General features: G+C 36.3%; 2 protein-coding genes and 1 pseudogene across 5 annotated transcripts; 1 reads left to right on the forward strand and 2 right to left on the reverse strand.

Moving 5' to 3' along the window:
• Window positions 1-9,081: 9,081 nt before the first annotated feature.
• On the forward strand, window positions 9,082-12,792 carry LOC147533457 (kinesin-like protein KIN-8B). Its single transcript, XM_086648977.1, has 10 exons — window positions 9,082-9,236; window positions 9,349-9,426; window positions 9,518-9,634; window positions 9,902-9,990; window positions 10,816-10,960; window positions 11,068-11,163; window positions 11,563-11,654; window positions 12,127-12,228; window positions 12,303-12,449; window positions 12,533-12,792. The coding sequence occupies exons 1-10, from the start codon at window positions 9,120-9,122 to the stop codon at window positions 12,783-12,785; spliced, it is 1,236 nt and encodes a 411-aa protein (XP_086505103.1). The 5' UTR covers window positions 9,082-9,119; the 3' UTR covers window positions 12,786-12,792.
• A 1,701-nt stretch (window positions 12,793-14,493) lies between these two features.
• Window positions 14,494-19,415, reverse strand: LOC147533458 (uncharacterized). 4 transcript variants are annotated; one of them, XM_086648049.1, is made up of 5 exons: window positions 17,006-19,323; window positions 16,549-16,617; window positions 16,411-16,459; window positions 15,026-15,186; window positions 14,494-14,919 (listed from the first exon to the last, which is right to left on the reverse strand). In XM_086648049.1, exons 4-5 carry the CDS (start codon window positions 15,182-15,184, stop codon window positions 14,692-14,694), a joined length of 387 nt encoding a protein of 128 aa, XP_086504175.1. In that variant the 5' UTR covers window positions 15,185-15,186; window positions 16,411-16,459; window positions 16,549-16,617; window positions 17,006-19,323; the 3' UTR covers window positions 14,494-14,691. The 4 variants fall into 4 exon arrangements, with proteins under 4 accessions (XP_086504175.1, XP_086504173.1, XP_086504172.1 ...); XM_086648047.1 differs by having other exon boundaries at window positions 16,549-16,672; window positions 16,771-17,240; XM_086648046.1 differs by lacking the exon at window positions 16,549-16,617.
• LOC147533459 (FACT complex subunit SPT16 pseudogene) lies at window positions 17,373-18,185 on the reverse strand (annotated as a pseudogene).
• Window positions 19,416-20,212: the final 797 nt, after the last annotated feature.

Consider the following 20,212-nt stretch of genomic DNA (forward strand, 5'->3'; position numbering starts at 1 on the left):
TTATGGAGGCCAAAACGGCGAGTTGGTCACAAATCGGAGGCCAAAACGAAATTAACCCAAAGAAAAATTACGAGATAGATTTAACATCAAGAAATCACAACTGAAAAATGATCTCTTTAATATTTGAGGGTTAATCAGTTAGTTATACAGAAATTGAGATGAGTTCATTACCTTTGGATTTGATGAAATTTGGAAGGAAAAAATAATCAGAGTTTTGAGTTATTTACTAAAGTTTTGGAAGAGATTGAAGTATTGGGTTTTGGCAGCAACCATTCAAGTGGGAACGAAAGGTTTAGGGAGGGAGGGAGATTATAGATAAGAACTCTTGTGAAAACCCGTTTAAATTCTTCATCTTCTGGAGCAATAGGTACTAGTAGTAGTACTGTATCAGAGGTGAATTCTGAGAATAAAGATGACCTAGATAGTTCCCAATTTGAACAACTAGAGAAGAAGGAAAAAGAGGTAACGAAGGTAAACATCACCTACATTAGAAATCGGTGCTTATAGAGAACTCGGGTCGATGGCCATTTATCCAAGTCAATAAAATTTTCGGATGCTAACAGCCTTTGGCCTATGCCTTTAGAAGCACGTTATTGATGATAGTTGGATTAAAATCACACTCTTTGTTGTTCTAGTTTATTCTCTCTATGATTTTAATGTTAAATACATCATTGAGGGGTTCAACGCAGGAGAGGCATTTCCAAGTTTGAGATCCCCTGGCAGACCCTCTCGGTTTCCAGCGAAACTATTTCTTTGTGTTTGTTGAGAAGTAGTGAAACTATAGGTGGACCATATGCTCCAACATGTAGTATAGAGTATGTGATTTTGTCTTGTGTTAGTAAAGCTACAAAAACTGTGGATATCAATGGGATGTTGGTGGGCTGACTGGTTAAAACATTGTGTTAGGATTGTCCAGAGAAAAAAGAAGTTTCACGGTTATGTTTTTCGTTGGAAGTCATGTACTATTTCCAGGAGTTTTCTTCATTCTAGGTTACATTTGTTTTAACATGAGACTCAATAGTCATTACATTCATTACCTGACATGGATACATCATGAATACGGAGTATAAAATAAGAAGACATCATTAATAAATCGTGGGCAAAGGCCATATAAAGACTTTCACAGTCATCCTAAGGGATCTGAAAGCCCGTCCATTCCTACCTTAACTTTATTTAACGCCTTAATTACACACAATAAAAGTTGGGATAAGCTATTTCCGAGGTTTGATCCCAATTCCTCATGGGATAAGCTACTGCATTACCACCACCAAGCCACCAAGGTGTGGGGGACTTAATCTAGGGTACTTGTATTGATCAATCTTAGAAATTTGTTTCCTACTAAAGAAATCAAATGTAACTTTGAGTAGAAATTGGATGGCTTATACACTGATTATATGGTGAAACAGATCGATATTGGTGGCTGTGGGTCTTGTAAATGAATCACATCAACAAAGATCGTACCACCCATCTGCCTTGCACTCAGACACAAGTTCTTCTGTCCAAGGAACCAAATTGTGATACCCGTGAAGCGTTTGGATCAGGGACGTAACTACATTAGGGCCGAGAGGGGCCATGGCCCCTCCCGCCCTTAATAGTTCTCTCCTTTGAGTCCATGCATGGACTTGAACCTTTCCCTTAAAAGTATATGCCCCCCTCCCACTTTATTGCAACACAAACCCAATACAAGTCTAACACAATTTTTTTTCACCCAGTCAATAGGTCAATGCCTAGTCACCTACTCTGAACAATCCTAATTCCCACCGCCCACTACCCACTGCCCACAACTCTTTAGCCATCCAATAACCTTTTTCTTTTTGTCCAAAATAGCCATCCAATAACCCTTTTTTTTTTTTTTTTTGTTGAACTAGCCATCCAATAACCTAATCAATACTTCAATTTCCACGGCCAAATATATGGTTGCCCTAAATTGGAGAATATATTCAATTTATATTTCTAATCTAATCGCTAGTTTCTATTTATAGTGAGTTCTAATTGTTAACTTATTTCAATTTTTTTCTATTTGTTAATTTATATATCATCTCATTTTAAAGTGAAATCAATTTAATCGGTTCATCTAAACTTTGATCATTCATTAAAATCAAATGTTGTTGTCTCTCCAATCGTTATTCGAGAAGAAGTAAATTTATTGGAGAAAAATAGTCTCTCTCTCTCTTTCTCCTATTAACTGATGTAAAAAAATTATTGTAAGTAGGTATTACGGTTCAAATAGCAGCGAGAGCAATCAAATTCCTAATTGAACTTGTGTTTGTTAGAATAATATATGTAATAGTTAGGGGTTGTTTAGTAATTTGCCCTTTAAGGGCCTTTTAGTCTTTTATCATTAGTATATATTTGTTAAGTTGTAAACCTAATTTAATGAATGAGATTCATAGCCTCCACAATGTTTCTCCTCTTCCTTCTTCTCTATGATTATTCTTATTGATTTTCACATGGTATCAGAGCATGGTTCTTGAAGTGTTTATATGGTTTGAGTTAGAGGAGTTGGATTTGTTGGTAGTTTGAAAATTTGATTGGGTGTTAGAATGGTTGGAATTTCTTGGTAGTTTGAAAATTTGATTGGGTGTTAGAATGGTTGGAATTTGTTGGCTGTTTTAGAAAGTGGTTTGTGGAGAAGCGTAGTTTCATTGTTTTGGAATGATTTAGCTGTTTTGATTTAGGTGGGTTTGCTAGATTGTTTTGATTTGGAAGGTGGTTTTAGTTGGATGTTTTAAAGAAGGTTGCTTATGAGGGTTCTAGAAGGCGGTTTTGTGGGTTTTAAATTTGAAGAAGGCAGTTTTGAGGGTTTTGTTAAAAGGGGTTTTGTTGGAGGTTTTGAAGAAGGCGGTTTTGATGGTTTGGACGAGTAGGTAGCTCTAGATTTAGATTTTGGTTTAGGCGGTTTTAAAGTTGGATTTGGGCGTTTTTTTTTTAGGAAAGGGTAGTTTGCAAAGTTTGGTATGGGAATCAAAATTTATTGGCAGTTTTGGTATGGGAATGAAAAGGTATTTGGACAGTGGCATATTTTGGTTTGGTAGATGTGGTTTTGGATTTAAAACGAGGTTGTTTGCTATATGTGGGTTTGGATTTAAGATAAGATGGTTTTGATTTTGGTTCATCAAAGAGGAAATGTTGGGTTTGAGGAGAAAACCAGGAAGGATTTTGGGGAAAGTGGGGATTTTCCTAGGCGGTTTTGAAAGAGGCGGTTTGAGAACTTTTGCGTGCGGTTTTAGAAGCACTGGTTTGGAGTTGGTTGTTGGAAAAGAAGGGCCTTGTTTGGTTTTGGTTTTCAAAATTAAGAAGTGGTTTATGGAGTGGTTTTAGTTTGTTTTGTATTGATGGTTTTAAGGGGAATCATTGGCGGCATTGAAAGGATGACAGTTTGGACGAGCTTTGAAAATTTGGTTGCTAAAGTTCTTTGTGGTTTTGATTTATAGGCGGGTTTTGCTAGGTAGATGTGTGGATATGGAAGAAACTTGGAGGGGGTTTTGAATGGTAGTATTGAATGGTTTGGGAGGTTTTAATTTGTTGACGGTATAGAAATTGAATGGTTTAGGAGGTATTGAATGGTAGTTTTGGCTAGAACTTGATTTGAGTGCTTTTTTGGATAAGGATGATTTTGGATAAAGTGTTTTGGAATTTGGAGGAGGTGGTGTTACTGAAATATTTGAAAGTGATTTTTGGATTTGTTATTGAATTTGTTGGCAAGATTGCATTTGGATTGTGGGTAGTATGACATTTGAATTTTGGGCAGTACTACATTTGAATGTTGGCAGTATTGCATTTGGAATGTGGGCAGTATTGCATTTGAATGTTGGCAATATTGCATTTGCATCTTCTTCCTCCTTTTTTGAGCAATATTGCATTTGCATCTTCTTCTCCTCTTTGGACAATATTGCATTTGAATCTTCTTCCTCCTCCTTTGGGCAATATTGCATTTGCATCTTCTTCCTCTTCTTTGGGCAATATTGCATTAGCATCTTCTTCTCCTCTTTGGGCAATATTGCATTTGCATCTTCTTCTCTCCTTTGGGCAATATTGCATTTGCATCTTCTTCTCTCCAACGATTGCATCTTCTCCATTTGCAGTTTGGCAGTAATTTGCAGTATTGAATTTTGGTTCGTAGTATCGGATTTTGGTTTAGCAGTTTTGCAGTAATGGATTTTGGTTTGCAGTATTGGATATTAGATTTTGGTGGGCAATATTGGACTTTGGTTGGCAGTATCGGATATTGGATTTTGGTTTAGCAGTTTTGCAGTATTTGGTTTAGCAGTGACTTGTTCACCAAGTCACACTCGGTTCCACGTTTTCGTTGCTTAGTTAGCAAACTCTCGATACTTTTCAAAATCGCATCGTGAGTTTGAGGGAGGGTGTTAGAATAATATATGTAATAGTTAGGGGTTGTTTAGTAATTTGCCCTTTAAGGGCCTTTTAGTCTTTTATCATTAGTATATATTTGTTAAGTTGTAAACCTAATTTAATGAATGAGATTCATAGCCTCCACAATGTTTCTCCTCTTCCTTCTTCTCTATGATTATTCTTATTGATTTTCACAGTGTTAACTCTTCGTGTTTCTACTGCAACTGTTGAACGATCTTTCTCATCTATGCACATAATTAAAACAAGGCTATGCAACAAGATGGATGAAAATTTTCTCTCAGATTCTTTGATTTTGTACATTGAAAAGGAAATTGTTCAGAAGCTTAGCACGGATTTCATCGTAGACAATTTTAGAGATTTGAAGAAAAGGCAGATTTCATTTTAATACATTAACAAAAGAAATATTCAACGTAGTAGTCTCATGTTATTTCTTTTATTTGTGTTCCTTAATCTTTATGACTTAATTGATATTTTAAGGTGGTGATTTTGAATGGATTTGTAACATAAATTTTCAAATTAACTTACGACTAGAATAATACGGCCCCTCCTTAACAAAAATTTTGGTTCCGTCCCTGGTTTGGATAAAATTACTCAAAACATTTCTTGCTGAAGAGAGACCAAATAGATGGCGGGTGGCCATTACTTCCGAACGTTCCTTGCTGAAGAGGAAACAGATTAGAAGTCACCTCATGGAAACAACAAACTAATAGATCCATATATTTATGGGCGGCGTTCAGACTGAAAATGATTTTGGCACGAATGATAATCTGGAAGAGGGTTCATTCCATTCTTCTGAGTGATTCTCACTCAGGAGTCGGAGTTTCTGGTCTGGAAGGGAGACTGTATTCTAGTTGTATTATTGTATTTTTAATCTTTTGATTAGCCTCTTTTTTCCCCAAATCTATTTTGTCGGGCATTTGATCCCCTCCTTACTCAGGCCTGAGGGGGATGTGAGACATGTTTTAGTTAGTTTTGTAACTTGTATACAATCCAAGTTTGAGGTCATCAAAAAACAAACTGACAACCTAAATGAATGTCCATGATACTTGTCCGCCATTTTTTAGCCTTCAAGTTAAAATAAAACCTTGTTGCAGGACCTTTATAGCTTTGATACATTCTCGTCTACGTGTTAACAGTGGCGGAACCAGGATTTTGAACTAGCCTGGGCAAGTTTAAATACAATTAAAAAAAAAATCTTATGTATATCTTTACCAATTTACAAACTATTATGTATATGTATATTTACAAATTTTGTTTTTTTTTTTTACTTGAAATAAAGTAGATTGTTGTTTGAAAAATGAGTGAGAGCGAAAAAGGTAAACGGAATTCGCCATCGAAAAACTAGTCCTTCTCTACAAGCGAATATCGTCTTGTCCAAGGGGGAGATAAAAAGAAAGATAACGACTTCAGAGATAGGATAAAAAAAATACCGCATCTCTTGTTATCCCGCATAATAACTCTTTATCTTTCATAAAACTAAAAAATAAAGGTAAAATTAGAATTAAAATAATGTGTAATTACTACAAAAAAGAAAAAATTAATTCAAATTTCAAAGGGGTTATTTTAGAACTTGGCAAAATTTGGGGGTCATTTGGTGAATTGTTTGTAACTAAAGCAAAAGGAAAGAAAAACTAAAAATATATAACGCAGGTTTGCCTAGAAGGGGATTCGAACCCAAGACCTTCCTTGCTGAAGGCAAGGACATAACCACCAGGCCAAGGCTCATTTTATGTTAAGTTTCTCCACATAGACTTACAAATATTAATTCCAGTCTGGGCCATAGCCCAGGCTGGTCTACACATGGGTCCGCCCCTGCGTGTTAAGTGCCTTTAGGATTTTCTTTTTCGAGCATTTAAGGAAAATCCAACCTGAGACCAGGAAGTGCAAGAGATCCATTACCTACTGAATTTAAATCTTTACAGACACGGGGAAAGATCAACAAAACACGGGTGAGAAGTCCATCTAATTACTTTGTTTATATCGAAGTTTGATAAATCTTGAGTTTGGACTGGCATGGAATTGAACTTAAGACTTCTGTGTTGTAGAAGCTACCGAAACCCATAAATTTATTAATAGGCAAATCCGAACTTAAGACTTCTGTGCTGTCCGAAACTCATAAATTCATTAATTGACAAAACCGATACTGAGTACATGTCGTAGTTAAAAGGAGCACCAATCGAGCTATTTACTTTGCAACCATGTTAAAAGGAGCACTAATCCGAACATGGTGTTTGTGAGGTGCATATGGTTTAAGAATCTTGTCCCACTCATAAATGATGCATTTACTTTGCAACCATGCAAGATTCAATTTTTATCAATTCAATCTCCTGTGGTTTTCTAGAGTCCTACCAAACAAGCCCCCACTCTATATTACCTTCCCATATATCTGTTTTCAAAATTTTCAGAGCAATGGGTGTTGAAATGTTTGTCAGTTTGCCAACTATAAATAATAAATAAAAAATGAATTAATTGCTATTTATATTCATATGATTATTCTTTTTCGTTTTAGAGCTGAGTTTTAATAGATTTATTATAAGGAAAGCGCTAAGTGTACAACGAATTTTTGACAAAATTCGAATTTATGGCCTCTGCCCGGCACTTCAAGTCCAGCCGGGCGGAGCGGAGGCTGGAGCTCCTCCCTCAGTCGCCCCTAACATTAGGGGCGACTGAAGGGAGGCCCCAAGTGACCGTTGGGGTCCCCAATGGTCACTTGGGGACTGTCCCTAGCCGTTGGATTTGCTCCAACGGCTGGAAATGGGTCCAACCCCTATAAATAGGGGTTGAACCCATTATTCATCTCCCACACTCTTCATCTCTATTTCTTTCTCTCATACTTGCAAATTCCATTCTCTCTATTTCTATTTCTCTTTCTTTCAATTTTTTTTTTGATCTTTTCATTTGTTCACCCATGGATCCATTAGACATCAACGAATTCGACAATCAAAGTTATATGGAAATGTTGTCCCCTAATTCTACTTACCCGTCGGCTCAATTAGGAGTTGATGATTATAAAGTATGTGAGGATTCTTGCGTGCAAGGAGGGACGACTTCGGCAAAGATAATTAAACGGGAACCGTATAAGCCGGATGAAGATATTTTACTTGCTAATTGTTATTTGAAAATCACATTTGATGCGGTTGTCGGAAATAGTCAAAAATATAAAGTATTTTGGCAAAAAATATCGGATGAATATAATGCGAGTGCAAGGTTTCAACGCACACTTAGAAGTTGTAAATCTCGTTTCAGTGAGATAAGCTCGAAATGTCAAAGTTTTATATCGATTTTGAGGATAATAAATAAAGTTCCAAAAAGCGGAGAAAACGATCATGACCGGGTAATTGCTTCAAACTTTTTAATTTCTTTTTTCTATCTTTTCACTTCATTCATAATATATACTTATATATATTTTATTTATTTCAGTTACAATGAGCTATTGAATTGTATAAAAAAAAATCACCAAGGTAAAGGGTTTAGGTTCCTACATGTTTACGAAATTTTGATGACACACAACAAGTGGATGGCAGGCATGCCAGGAGAGTCAACAACCGGCAAAAGAGATTCTAATACCAATCCATCGGAGGAAAGACCAATTGGCCGTAAACAAGCCAAAGCAAATGCAAGAGTTGGCGAACCATCCACAAATTCTACCGCTTCAAAAGCTCCCAATGAGGAATATTGGGAAAAAAAGAGATGAAGAATCCCAACAATGATCAAAAAGTTTGTGTGAAGTTGTACGGGTTCAACAAGAGACCCTAAAGGTGCAACAAGATTTTCTACGGGTGCAAACAAAGTTGGCGAACCGACAATATGAGATGGACTTATGAAGATTGATGTTAGGTCTCTCGACGAACATGCTCAACGAATGCTTTTAGCAGCGCGAGACGCTTGGTTCAGCGGTCTACCACGAGACCCAAGAAACCCCTTCTAGTTATTTATAATTAATTTTTCTAGTGTTGTTTAGTCGTATTTAAGTAGTTTTAAATTTTTAATCAATTATTAGTTGTAATCGATGTTTTTTAATTGAACTTTATTAGTAAATTGGGAAATTTCTAATTCAAATTTTCGACCTTAAGAGAGGCTGGGGCTGAGGCTGGAGCTGAATTTTAGAGGCTGGAGCTGAATTTTAGAGGCTGAACTGAGGCCAATAATTTTAGGTGAAAAAATGATTTTTTCGGCCTAAGACAGGCGAGAGTTTGAGATGTTCTTACTATATCATAAGCTTTAGCTATGTCCATTTTCAATCAAAACCCCCCCACTTTTGGTCATACAACCATGCATAGAGTGTAAAACCTCTTGGGTAATAACAATATTGTAGTGTAAAAAAATTACAAAATCTTTTCCAACTATCCCGCTAATTTTCAACACAAACTTGAATCTCTCGAACAAAATCAACGGTCTCGATTTCCTTCTCAACCTCAGTCATTTGTATTTCTCTCACTTCGTCGTCGTCGTCTTCTTCTTCTTCTTCTTCAAGTTTGATTTGATTTTTGAATGGAGATTTGATGGTGAGTGTCATTAATTGGGGTTTACATTGATTAGAATGTGGATTTGTTGAGTATTTCGGTTAGGTAGATCATTGATTAATTGAGTTGATTTTGACATTGAGGTGTTTGAATTTCTGGGATGTGAAATTAGTAGGCAGATGATTTGGGGAAGCTAAATAGCTAATGAGATGACCTAGCGTTTAAATTTTGTTTAATAGTATAGTAGAAGCTCAAAGGCTTTGAATAGGAAGAATTCCAATGGGAATTCGGGTTTTCTTTAGAAATTTAAAGAGAAAGTGTTCTAAGGGTGGTGGGTATTGGTCAGACATGCCGAGCATTAAAGCTCCAACTTCCAAACAAACTACTACTCTCTCGGTTAGGTTTTCTTCCGCGTAGTTTTCTGTATAATGTACAATTGACTTCTGATTTGCATTGAATTTTTTACTTAATATGTGAAATTTCCGGTTATATGAACTGTTCATTACAGGTTGTTGTAAAATGTAGACCGTTAACTCCGAAAGAAAGGCAAAAAAGCAGAAATATTGTGAGAGTGACCAATGACAAGGTAATATATTCTTATGTTCAATTCCTTATTGACCACTTTATCCTATTTCGTGCGGGGATTTATAATATGTATATTACTCTTGAATCGATAGGAGGTTCTTGTTTTGGATCCTGACTTGTCAAAGGACTACCTTGATCGTGTTCAAAATCGAACCAAAGAGAAAAAGTACTTTTTTGATTATGCATTTGGACCCGACTCTAAAAACATGGTACGTAATATCTAATCTTCGTATATTGGGTATTAAAGTTCCATCGTTTGGATAGTGCGTTCCCCTTACGACAAGATATCTCAAGCTTCTTTCAATGATTGACATGTAATGTCATTTACTTAAATACTTGAGATTAATAGACACCCGACAGCCAGAATATATCTTGCAAAGAAAAGAAAAAAACGATTCTATTATTTGCCACGTCCATAGAATTGTTCCTCTTACTGTGTATCTCACCTTATAGGATTGCTTTATAAACCATTTCAGGATGTTTATGAAACAAGTATATCTTCTACCCTTGCTGGAGTCATTCACGGTCTTAACGCAACTGTGTTTGCGTATGGGTCAACTGGAAGGTAACTGAGTTTTGACAATGTCAATAGCTTTCCACAGAACAGATTATCAACTTGACTATGTTAATCCTTGAAGTACCCATACGTATTTTTTTTGGTAAAATGTTTATTCTTTGCTAATTTGATTATTGACCTCTATTATGAACTTTTAATAGGTGCATTTGCAATAATAGTTCGTAGATAATCTTACACTTGGTAGTGCCGTAGTGGGTGGGTGGCTTACTAGATACTAGGAGAACATGCATATTATAGTTCAAGGATGGTTTCACAGTTTCACCGAAGTATTGCTTTTGTTAATTCAGCATCTCTATTTTGCCTGGGATGATCAGAAAATTTCTACCTTATCTGGAGGAAGTTGACGTAGTAGTGGTAGTACCAACATGTTTTTAAGAAATGACTTTTTTATTTATCGTGAAATGTCAGTAAGAGTCGCTATATGTCACCTTCGCATCTAATGTATTCTGTTCAGAATTCGAATAGTATCATTCTTTTGCTATAGTATGGTAGGCAAAGACATTTTATAAAGATCACCACTCTTTCAGCTAGATATTATAACGTGCTTGTTTTTCTCTAGTAATTTCTTTTAAAGATCACCACTCTCTCAGCTAGATATTATAATGTATCTTGTTTTTCTCTAGTAATTTGTGACAACTTCGAGTTGGGTTATTTGGTAATGTTCTGACAGCTTGAGCATTCCTCGATACTCTGCAACACAAGGTTTATTTGAGATATGATGTTTACACTAAGCTTTGCGTGTGGTTTTCTTACAAAAGACAAATGTAATACATTTTTCTTCTGTCGTCTAATTTATGTGCTACTTCCTTTCAGCCGTAAGACTTACACAATGGTTGGGGCGCGAAATGATCCTGGACTTATGGTTCTCAGCTTGAGTACAATTTTTGATCTTATAAAAAAGGACAATAGTTCCGATGACTTTGAAGTTACTTGTTCTTACCTTGAAGTCTACAATGAGGTAGGCTGTGCATTTAGTTCTGTTTTAGATTGGTAATTTCAAGCTTCGCAAGCTCGAATGCGCTATTTAAGACGTGCAGAGTAATTCTTTTCCCTCTTTAAGTTCAGGTTATCTACGATTTGCTTGAAAAATCATCACGACATTTGGAGCTTAGGGAGGATCCTGAGCACGGAATAATTGTTGCAGGACTTAGATGCATTAAGGTTACTGCTTTCCCTCTTATATGATGAGGAATCAAGGATTATTATTTGACGTACAAAATTATTTGCTTTGACGTAAACTTCCAAATTTATTTTCCTGATATTTCTACAATGACTAACCCGCTTAGAAAGGCATGTTACTCTATGCGGGGCTGTGATATCATTGGTTTGCCGCAATAATATTTTATGTTATTGCCTATTTGCCTATCTATACGGACTGATTGGTTGTTTGACTGTTTAGTTATGTTGTTGGTCTGTGTGTAGTCACCCAAATGGTAACGGTAGGTTGGATAAACAGGTTGTCGTCTGCTGTAGGTTTGTTGTAAAATTACGCAATTGTGATTGTAATCTAGATTTATAAGCCCTTGCTAAATACTTAAAAAAGTTTCACTAATATTCCAGGTCCATTCAGCTGATAGAATTCTCGAACTCCTAAATTTGGGGAACAGTAGACGAAAAACAGAGAGTACTGAAGCAAATGCTACATCCTCACGGTAAGGAAATAATGGCCATGTGCTCCTAGTTAGTGGTTCATGATACTTTATTGCCTTCAAGATTTTCAACTTAAATGTTGGATCATAACCTCTTATATTCTGCTTGCTTCCTTAAACTCTTTGTTTGCTGTGGAAACAGAAACCAGTTGTTATTTTTGTTCTTTCGCGTTTTTTTGCTGTTCTTCTACATTCTTTCTTGCTATCCCATGCTGCTCATGTCCCAGCCAAGTTTACATTAATGTGGACCAATTTTTGAGTTCCTAAGTTGTAGGGAAGTACTTATCTCACTTATTAGGTATCGTAGTTTCTGTTTATTTGATGCGTTATACCATAATTTTGACGTCCTCACTCCACTGTTTGAGAATCAAGGGATCTTATAATGAGAAAGGATCTAAGTCAGAAAGAGCTACTTATTTTGAGGACCCAATATATTGGCGCCATCTAATACAAAATCGTAATTTTGGATTACTAGCTCACATGCTGTTCTGAAGATCACTGTAAAAAGAAGACATAAAAATCAATACCAGAGTCAAGTAATCCGCGGGAAACTTGCACTAGTTGATCTTGCAGGAAGGTGTGTAATACTTAATATCTCTACTCACAAAATTTAGGGAGTTTTATAACAATTAAGAAATAAATATTTTGCAGTGAAAGGGCTTCTGAGACGAACAATGGAGGTCAAAAGCTAAGATATGGAGCAAATATAAATCGTTCACTTCTTGCTTTGGCAAACTGCATTAATGCACTGGGGAAACAACAGAAAAAGGGTCTTGCATATGTTCCTTACCGTAATAGGTATCTCAGTGGTGGTTATGGACTTAAAGTAATTGGTTATTGAGCCTTCCCTTATTGGATAGCTAAATCCAAATCATTTGCAGCAAATTAACAAGGATCCTTAAAGATGGTTTAAGCGGCAATTCACAAACAGTCATGGTTGCTACGGTGTCACCTTCCGATAATCAGTACCATCACACTGTTAACACACTAAAATATGCAGATCGAGCAAAAGAGATCAAGACACACATCCAGGTGAGAACTATTCATTTTATATTATGTACTAGTGTACGCCATCTTGCCATCTCGGTAATGGGAGACATTTCAGAATATTTCTTCGTGTCCAATCGTTGTTAGAATCATGTAAATGTTGACCATTTCTTAGATGGTATGTAAAGAACTGAGAATTTTAAAATTTGAAAAAGTTTAGATTTGACTAGTATTAACAAGTTTTGGACTTTCTTCATCAAAAAAAAAAAAACAAGTTTTGGACTTGCAACAAAAAGAAACAAGTTTTGGAACTCAAAAAATTTGACTACAAAGAAGATATAGTTTTGGGGCAATTTTGGTACAAAAGAGAGACCTCACTAACCTATAAAGGAATAGAAGGCAGAAAAATGAAAAAAGCGGCCAATTTGAAAGTTGAACATCTTTATAGTGTTATTTTAAAGAATTGGACAACATTAAGGGACCAAAATAGAATTAACCCTTTTCTTTATCTCTACTTCACTGCCTCCACCATCACCATCAACAACTTCACAGGTTTTTATCCTTGAAATACCTATCTAGGTTTAGAGAAAGATAATGATGGTGGTGGTGGGCGTGATAAAGGATAGAGCAAAATGAAGACTGAACTTATTTTTGTCCAAAATCGTATTAGATGATCGGTTATACGTCTGGGGCAAATTTTCTCAAGAGAGGAAAGACAAAGTATAACGAGGATACCATTTTGGAAAAGCCGAAAAGAGAAAAAAAAAAAAAACTTGGTTAATTCTATTTTGGCCCCATAAATAACTAAATATCCAAAATGGCCCCCAAAAGATGAACATCTTCCATTTTGACCCTTTTTTGTCTTTTTTTTTTCGTCAGCCAACTTTACCTACTAAGTTAACTTTTTATTTTATGTCCCTTTATTCAAAACTATTTCCCTCCTTTTCTTTGTCACTCTCTTCTTGTTGGTCTTCGAACGACCAACATCACCGGAAAAAAATAAACTTAATTTCAAACATGCCAAAACGTTTTCCTCTCTTTGTCTTCTTTAAAGTTCATTTCTTTATGCCTCGATCTATCTTCTCTTTATATCTCCCGATGTGTCTTCTTCTCTTCACAACTCTTGATCTCTCTTCTCGTCTTTGAAACTCTCGATCTCTCTTTTTTTCTCCAAAACTCTTGATCTCACTTCCTCTACAACTCCCAATTTTGATGCACTAGTAAGATATGAAAGAATCAGTTAGACTTGGAAGAAGAAACACTCAGATTTCGAATTATAAGCACTCATTTTGTAGAGAAGTGGTCTGCTTGGTTTTGCTCTTTCAGTGGATCCAGGAGAAGAATAAATATGTTGTATAAGGCTCAGATTTAGAAGTAATTTGGGAAAAAGTAATCTATTAGTAGATTCGATGAAATTACTCTCTTAAGATTCCATGACTATCATTCAATCTAAAAATGTTCCTTAATCTCAATACCCCAATTTTTTTTCTTCATTTTTTATCTCACTTAGGAATTAAAATACCACGTCTTTTTCTTGATTTGAGTTCTTTTTCAGACTTCTAGGTTATCCGTGGGTGCGGGGATGCATCTTTAATTAGGTCATTGTTCGGGGAAAACAAGAAAACTACTCCGGGTACAAAAAACATGTGAAGAAAATGTTATTTTAAGTAATAGTTTGGGTCCTTGGATAAAAAATATGTTTAGGAAACGAACATATTTCAACAGAAGGATTTACTGGTTATGACAAGATTTACTGGTCTTTCAGGAGAATCAGTAGCAGAAAGATCTAATGAAGGAGGATCCCATTGGACTTGTAGTGGTGAAGATGATAAAGGGAGAGAGGAGATACGTAAGCTTTTTGAAAATTGATTTGACAATTCAATTTTCCTACAACAAAAAAATTCTGAAACTAGTTATTAAATTTGTTCACAGGAAGATCCAAGACAACAGACAGAAAACATAAAATCCACAATCAAAGAAAACACAATATCCAACATCAAGGAACACAAGATCTCCAAAAAAGTTTGGAAGTACTGAAACAGATGACCACCAATCAGTCAATGAGATGCACTATCTTCCTGATACAGGAGTGCACTGCACTAAGGTGATTACTAAGCTCCTTGTGGTCGGCGAACACTCGTTTTGCTCGTCGTTCTTCATTTCCATCTGGTAAACCAGCTTCCGCAGCTTGGCGGTTCAAAACTGCGTCGTCATAAGTACGCAACAAAGTTTCTTTTTCCTCGCCTGTCTCTCCTTGAGCTACAATATAGAAATTCAATTCCTGAAAAGTGAAGAACATAAAATTAATGAATGGTAGGTATATTTCACAGCAGTAGAGTTCATAAAAATACTAAAAGAGACAAGCATTCAAGCATAAACTATATCACCTGTTCAACAAGCTCTTCGTAGGTAAGGATTGCTTGGTTGAGAAGCATGCCCTCCAAGAGCTCATTCAGGCTCTCCAGGGATTCACCCTGGAGCATAGACCTCACTTCTTCCCAGGTTGTGAATCCCTGGACCAGTTGCTTAAAAACCGTGAGCAGCATACCTGAAAGACAAAAAAACAAGTTAGTATTTTATGGGACTCGAGCAAAAAAAAACCAAGTTTGGACAAGGCAAATTATAAGAACCTTCACACAATAAATAAATCAACAAACAGCACCTAAATTGCAATTTGAAGTCCAAAATGTATGATTTCAGCTCAACAACATTCATACAATAAATAAATCAACAAACAGCAGCAACTAAATTGCGATTTGAAGTCCAAAAAATGTATGGTTTCCGCTAAATTTGATTCACGATCTAAATGAAGTAACCTAAATGGGGCTCCATTCGCTGAAACTTTCTTCGTCTTGGACGAAGGAAACAGATTCAAGGCAAAAACATTGAGGAGGGTTTCCCGTTATACTATTTATCATTTGTCAATACTAAGTGTTAACAGACCCACAGTGCAGGCAATCCCCCATGTGAACCATCTCAATCAATAAATCAACAAACAGCAACTAAATTGCGATTTGAAGTCCAAAAAATGTATGGTACTATGGTTTCAACTAAATTTGATTCACGATCTAAATGAAGTAACCTAAATGGGGCTCCATTCGCTGAAACTTTCTTCGTCTTGGACGAAGGAAACAGATTCACGGCAAAAACATTGAGGAGGGTTTCCCGTTATACTATTTATCATTTGTCAATACTAAGTGTTAACAGACCCACAGTGCAGGCAATCCCCCATGTGAACCATCTCAATCAATAAATCAACAAACCAACAGTGCAGGTCTAAGAACATTCATTCATCCAAGTGTTTATTCAGGTAAGTTTTCAGATGCATTCTCTAAGAACAGTTAGGATAAAGATCTAAATGAAGTCTAAATCTGAACCAAAACTATTGTCTCATTTACATGTAAGTTTTCAGATGCATTCTCTAAGAACAGTTAGGATAAAGATCTAAATGAAGTCTAAATCTGAACCAAAACTATTGTCTCATTTATATGTAAGTTTTCAGATGCATTCTCTAAGAACAGTTAGGATAAAGATCTAAATGAAGTCTAAATCTGAACCAAAACTATTGTCTCATTTACATGTATAGTTCTTCATCAATTAAAACCCTAGATAGAGAGAGAGGAAGAGTTGGAGAAATCATACATAATTGAAAGCTATGTAACAGTTCATCAGTAAAAAAAAAACAATAAGAAGGAAAATGAAGAAGATCTAAATGAAGTCTAAATCCTAGAGAGAGAGAGAGAGAGAGAGAAATCGGTAATGGTTTACTTACTGTGGTTCCTCTGGAGTACTGGAGATCGATTTGTGTAAATAAACAAAACCTGTCAAAAAAATTATAACAAAATGAGATCATAAGCAATAAAATCAGAAACCCCAATACGAAAACCTAAAAAGGAAAGAGAAGACTCACCAACTAAACTCGCGAGAAGAATAGAGTGATCCAGAGAGAGAGAGTGAGAAATCTTGGCTACTATTTATACTGAAATGGGCTAGGCCCTGACTCTGATTCAGTATGAGTCAAATAAAGCAAATGACTATAGTCCCATTAGAAACTTATTGACCTTATCCATCACAGAAGATCAATAGACAGAAATCGTAATAAAATTATATGTGAAGGACTTAAGAAATTTACTTGGCCCAGAGATTCAGTATGAGTCAAAGGCCACTGCTAAGATATGCTTAGAAATCTGAATCAATGGTACAAAAAATAAGGAGACAGAGTAAAATATATAGTACCCTAGACTCGGGCTAACCCTAGACTCGGCTGACTCGGTGGGACTCGGCTCGGTATACTGCCGAGTCCCGAGTCACTCGGGAGTCACTCGGCTGACTCGGCCGAGTCGTTCTACAAATTTTGGAGAACAAACCTCAGAATAGTGTAGATCGATCCTTCCCACCATTGATAAGCAGCCAGGGCATTAACCTCATAAATGTATCTGTTGAAAAGTACGTCATGTGGTAACCTTGATGTGGTTTGTCGTCTAAGATGTGGTAACCTTCATCGTTCATACTTCCACTCTGCTTCAGTAGCTACTACTACTACTACTACTACTACTACTACCTCTACAACTGCTGCATCATCATAATTCCTACTAGTTACTATCGAATTCAACATAGAATCGGCTCAGTCCTCTACCTGAACCTTGTCTTTCTACCTCATCTTGGCTCTCTTGGGAGGGCCACCACCACTCCTTGGGTATCTCCTATGAGGAACCCGAGTCTTCCCGAATGCCTTCATTTTCCGCCTTCTCCTTTCGTCTTCACTGTCTGACTCGCCACCCCTCTCCCGGTCTGCATTGCTACCTCCCTCTCCAACTCCTCCCATGTCTTCCCCTCGTCCTCTGACACATCTTCCACTGAATTTTCCTCTTCGTCGTCATCTGACTCTACCACTGACTCACAATCATCGTCTTCTTCTTCTAACTCCAATTCAGATTGCACATCTGAAGGGACATACCCTTGATCTGAGTCTTCAGACATTTCTGAATCTGAGTCGCTCGCCTCCAAGTTAAGGAATTCCCATCCTCCGTCCTCAATGAACTTCTCTGGGTCATCTGTGATCGTCTTCAGAATGGACTTCCAGTTCAGGTTTAGCCTGCTCTCATAGTATTTGAGATCTGTGGTGTCCAGCCACTCCTTTATGCCATCATGAGACGAAGTAGGAATTGAATCAATTCGAAGCACATCACGTTTGAAGTCCTTAAACACAATAGTCATGTCAAAATTCTTCTGTCCGAGTCCAACTCATTCCAGACAATTTCAATTTCGCTTAGCATAACCACAAGGAATGATGTTTCTACAAACTCCACAAGGCAATTGGAAGTTGGGATGATAAAGGCTGATTGATGCCTTATGGGGCACTCCATGGAATCCAAGCTCCCTCAGTGGCTGGTCAAATTCAAGATCAAGCCCTCTAAACTGAGGCTGATCCCAGAGATCATTCACTTTGTTCACAAAATTCTGGAAGTCCATGTTGATCCTGTTTTTCCTATCCCTCTCTCGTTGTTCTTCCTCAATCTCATCTGGGTCATTGGCAGAAGATCTCATGCTACAAAGACAAAGGCCACTGGTTAGACGACAAACCACATCAAGATATGCTTAGACATCTGAATTAAAGGTGCATCTATTTAGAAATATGAAACATCACAAACATACAGAATCTACCCAAAAACATATGAAAGCCAGGAGCATTAAGATATATCTATTCAGAAATATAAAACATCACAAACATAAAGGATCTAACACAAAAACACCTTATAAACATAGAAGATATAACATTCTACATCTCAAAGTCAGGTGATTTAAGATCTGATTTGAAGTAGAACAAAAAACTTAAACCGAAAAAAAAAATGGTGTTTTTAAGAGATAAATAAAGTTAAGAGCTTTTTCGAACAAAAAACATCAAAAAGAACTGTTTAAGATGTGATTAGTAGTAGAAGATCATAAACATACAAGATCTAACACAAAAACATCTGATAATCAGATGGTGTTTTAAGATCAGATTAAAAATAAAGCATACAGTATCTACCCAAAAACATATCAAAGCCAGGGGCTTTAAGATCTGATTAGAAATATAACATCACAAATATAAAGGATCTAACACAAAAAACACCTTATCAATCTGATTAGGAAAAGAGGACATAAGATTTAAACAGAACAGGGGATTTAAGATCATAAACACACAAGATCTACCCAAATACATATGAAAGCCAGGGGCTTTAAGATCTATCTATTTAGAAATATAAAACATCACAAACATAAAGGGTCTAACACAAAAACACCTTATAAATCTGATTAGGAAAAGAGAACATTAGATAACATAAGATACAACTCGAACAGGGGAAAAAAAAAAAGGATTTTTTTTTGTTTTTGATAAAGAAAAGGCTAGAATTTTAGAGCTTTAACAACCAAAATAACATAATAAACCAAGTATAGTATGAAAGTTCCTATCTTTCAATGATTTAACAGAGACACAGATGGATCTCTCTCCTTTGAGTTCTCTTCATCCTCCAACTCCCTCATTCTCATATTCTTCTTTCACTAATTGAAGATTGGAGAGTAAAAATGGAAGCAAAAGTGTGATCTTTGAGACCCACAGAGAGCGTGATGTCGCCGTTCAGAGAGAAAAGAAAAACAGAGAGAGATGAATGAAGAAAAGAAATTGGGGATTATTCAACAACTAAAATCTTCATCTACTGTATTTTTCTTTTCTTTTTTCTATCTCCTCGCCGTTACGAGACACCGTGGACTTTTTTAATTACGCCTTAGTCCTTACCCTAGTCTAGTAGTAGTAGTAGTATTAAGACGTCTTATCAGCTCGGCCCATTCAATTTTAACGGCCCAATCTCTATAGCTTCTCTTGTCTGCCGGCGGCCCCTATTGGATAGGACCACGTGTTAAAACTTCATTCCCTCGCCCCAAGGTCTTCTTATATTTGTGGAAGTATCTTTTGGGGTGGGGAAGGGAAGGGTCACTTGAAAAAGGTTACTCATATTGTAATGATTGAAGAGGTTCATTGCTAAGATCCATTGTTAATATTTTTAAGGGTTTTTTTTTATTATTTGAAATGCTGTTGTTGGAGTAAGTTCAAGATTTGAGTTTTATCTCTATTATTTTGGAAAAATAAAAACTTGAGTATACCCATGTTGGGTTTGGATTAGAGATTGTAATTTGAGAGATTTTAGAATATGTTACGTCTTCACGAACTTGAGTTTATAATCAGGAGGGCGAAGGTATCTACCATCCTAGACGAGAGAGATAGAGATTACCTCTTCGTTATGGATTAAAGGTTCTTAGTATTTTGCTTTACTTTTTGTTTACTCGTCACAGTCTTTCATTATTTGAGTCATCTAATGCGGATTTAGTGGTTATATTCTTTTTTATTGAAAATAGTGGTTATGTACCGGATAACAATGGAACATCAAATTTTCTCTAAAAACTAAGCCCCTCGAAGTAAATTATGAAGAACAAATTCCAAATTGTATTAAGTTGATCTGTTGGAATAAAAATATCCATGAGGTTTATGCTCTCATGAAATTATAAGTATATTTCTCTCTATATTTTCGTTTAACATT

The sequence above is a fragment of the Eschscholzia californica genome, unplaced genomic scaffold (genome assembly GCF_041429995.1).
Source record: "Eschscholzia californica isolate CP2 unplaced genomic scaffold, dmEscCali1.0.p SCAF_6, whole genome shotgun sequence".
Taxonomy (NCBI): Eukaryota; Viridiplantae; Streptophyta; class Magnoliopsida; order Ranunculales; family Papaveraceae; genus Eschscholzia; species Eschscholzia californica.

Coding starts and splice junctions, on each gene's coding strand:
- LOC147533458 (XM_086648046.1), bottom strand. CDS start 17,038: ATGGTGGGAAGGATCGATCTACACTATTCTGAG. Junction 16,460..17,005: donor TCGATCTACACTATTCTGAG/GTTTGTTCTCCA, acceptor TTTTTTTGACAG/GTTTTGTTTATTTACACAAA. Junction 14,920..15,025: donor ACGAAGAGCTTGTTGAACAG/GTGATATAGTTT, acceptor TTCACTTTTCAG/GAATTGAATTTCTATATTGT.
- LOC147533457 (XM_086648977.1), top strand. CDS start 9,120: ATGGGAATTCGGGTTTTCTTTAGAAATTTAAAGAGAAAGTGTTCTAAG. Junction 9,427..9,517: donor TGAGAGTGACCAATGACAAG/GTAATATATTCT, acceptor TTGAATCGATAG/GAGGTTCTTGTTTTGGATCC. Junction 12,229..12,302: donor CTAGTTGATCTTGCAGGAAG/GTGTGTAATACT, acceptor AATATTTTGCAG/TGAAAGGGCTTCTGAGACGA.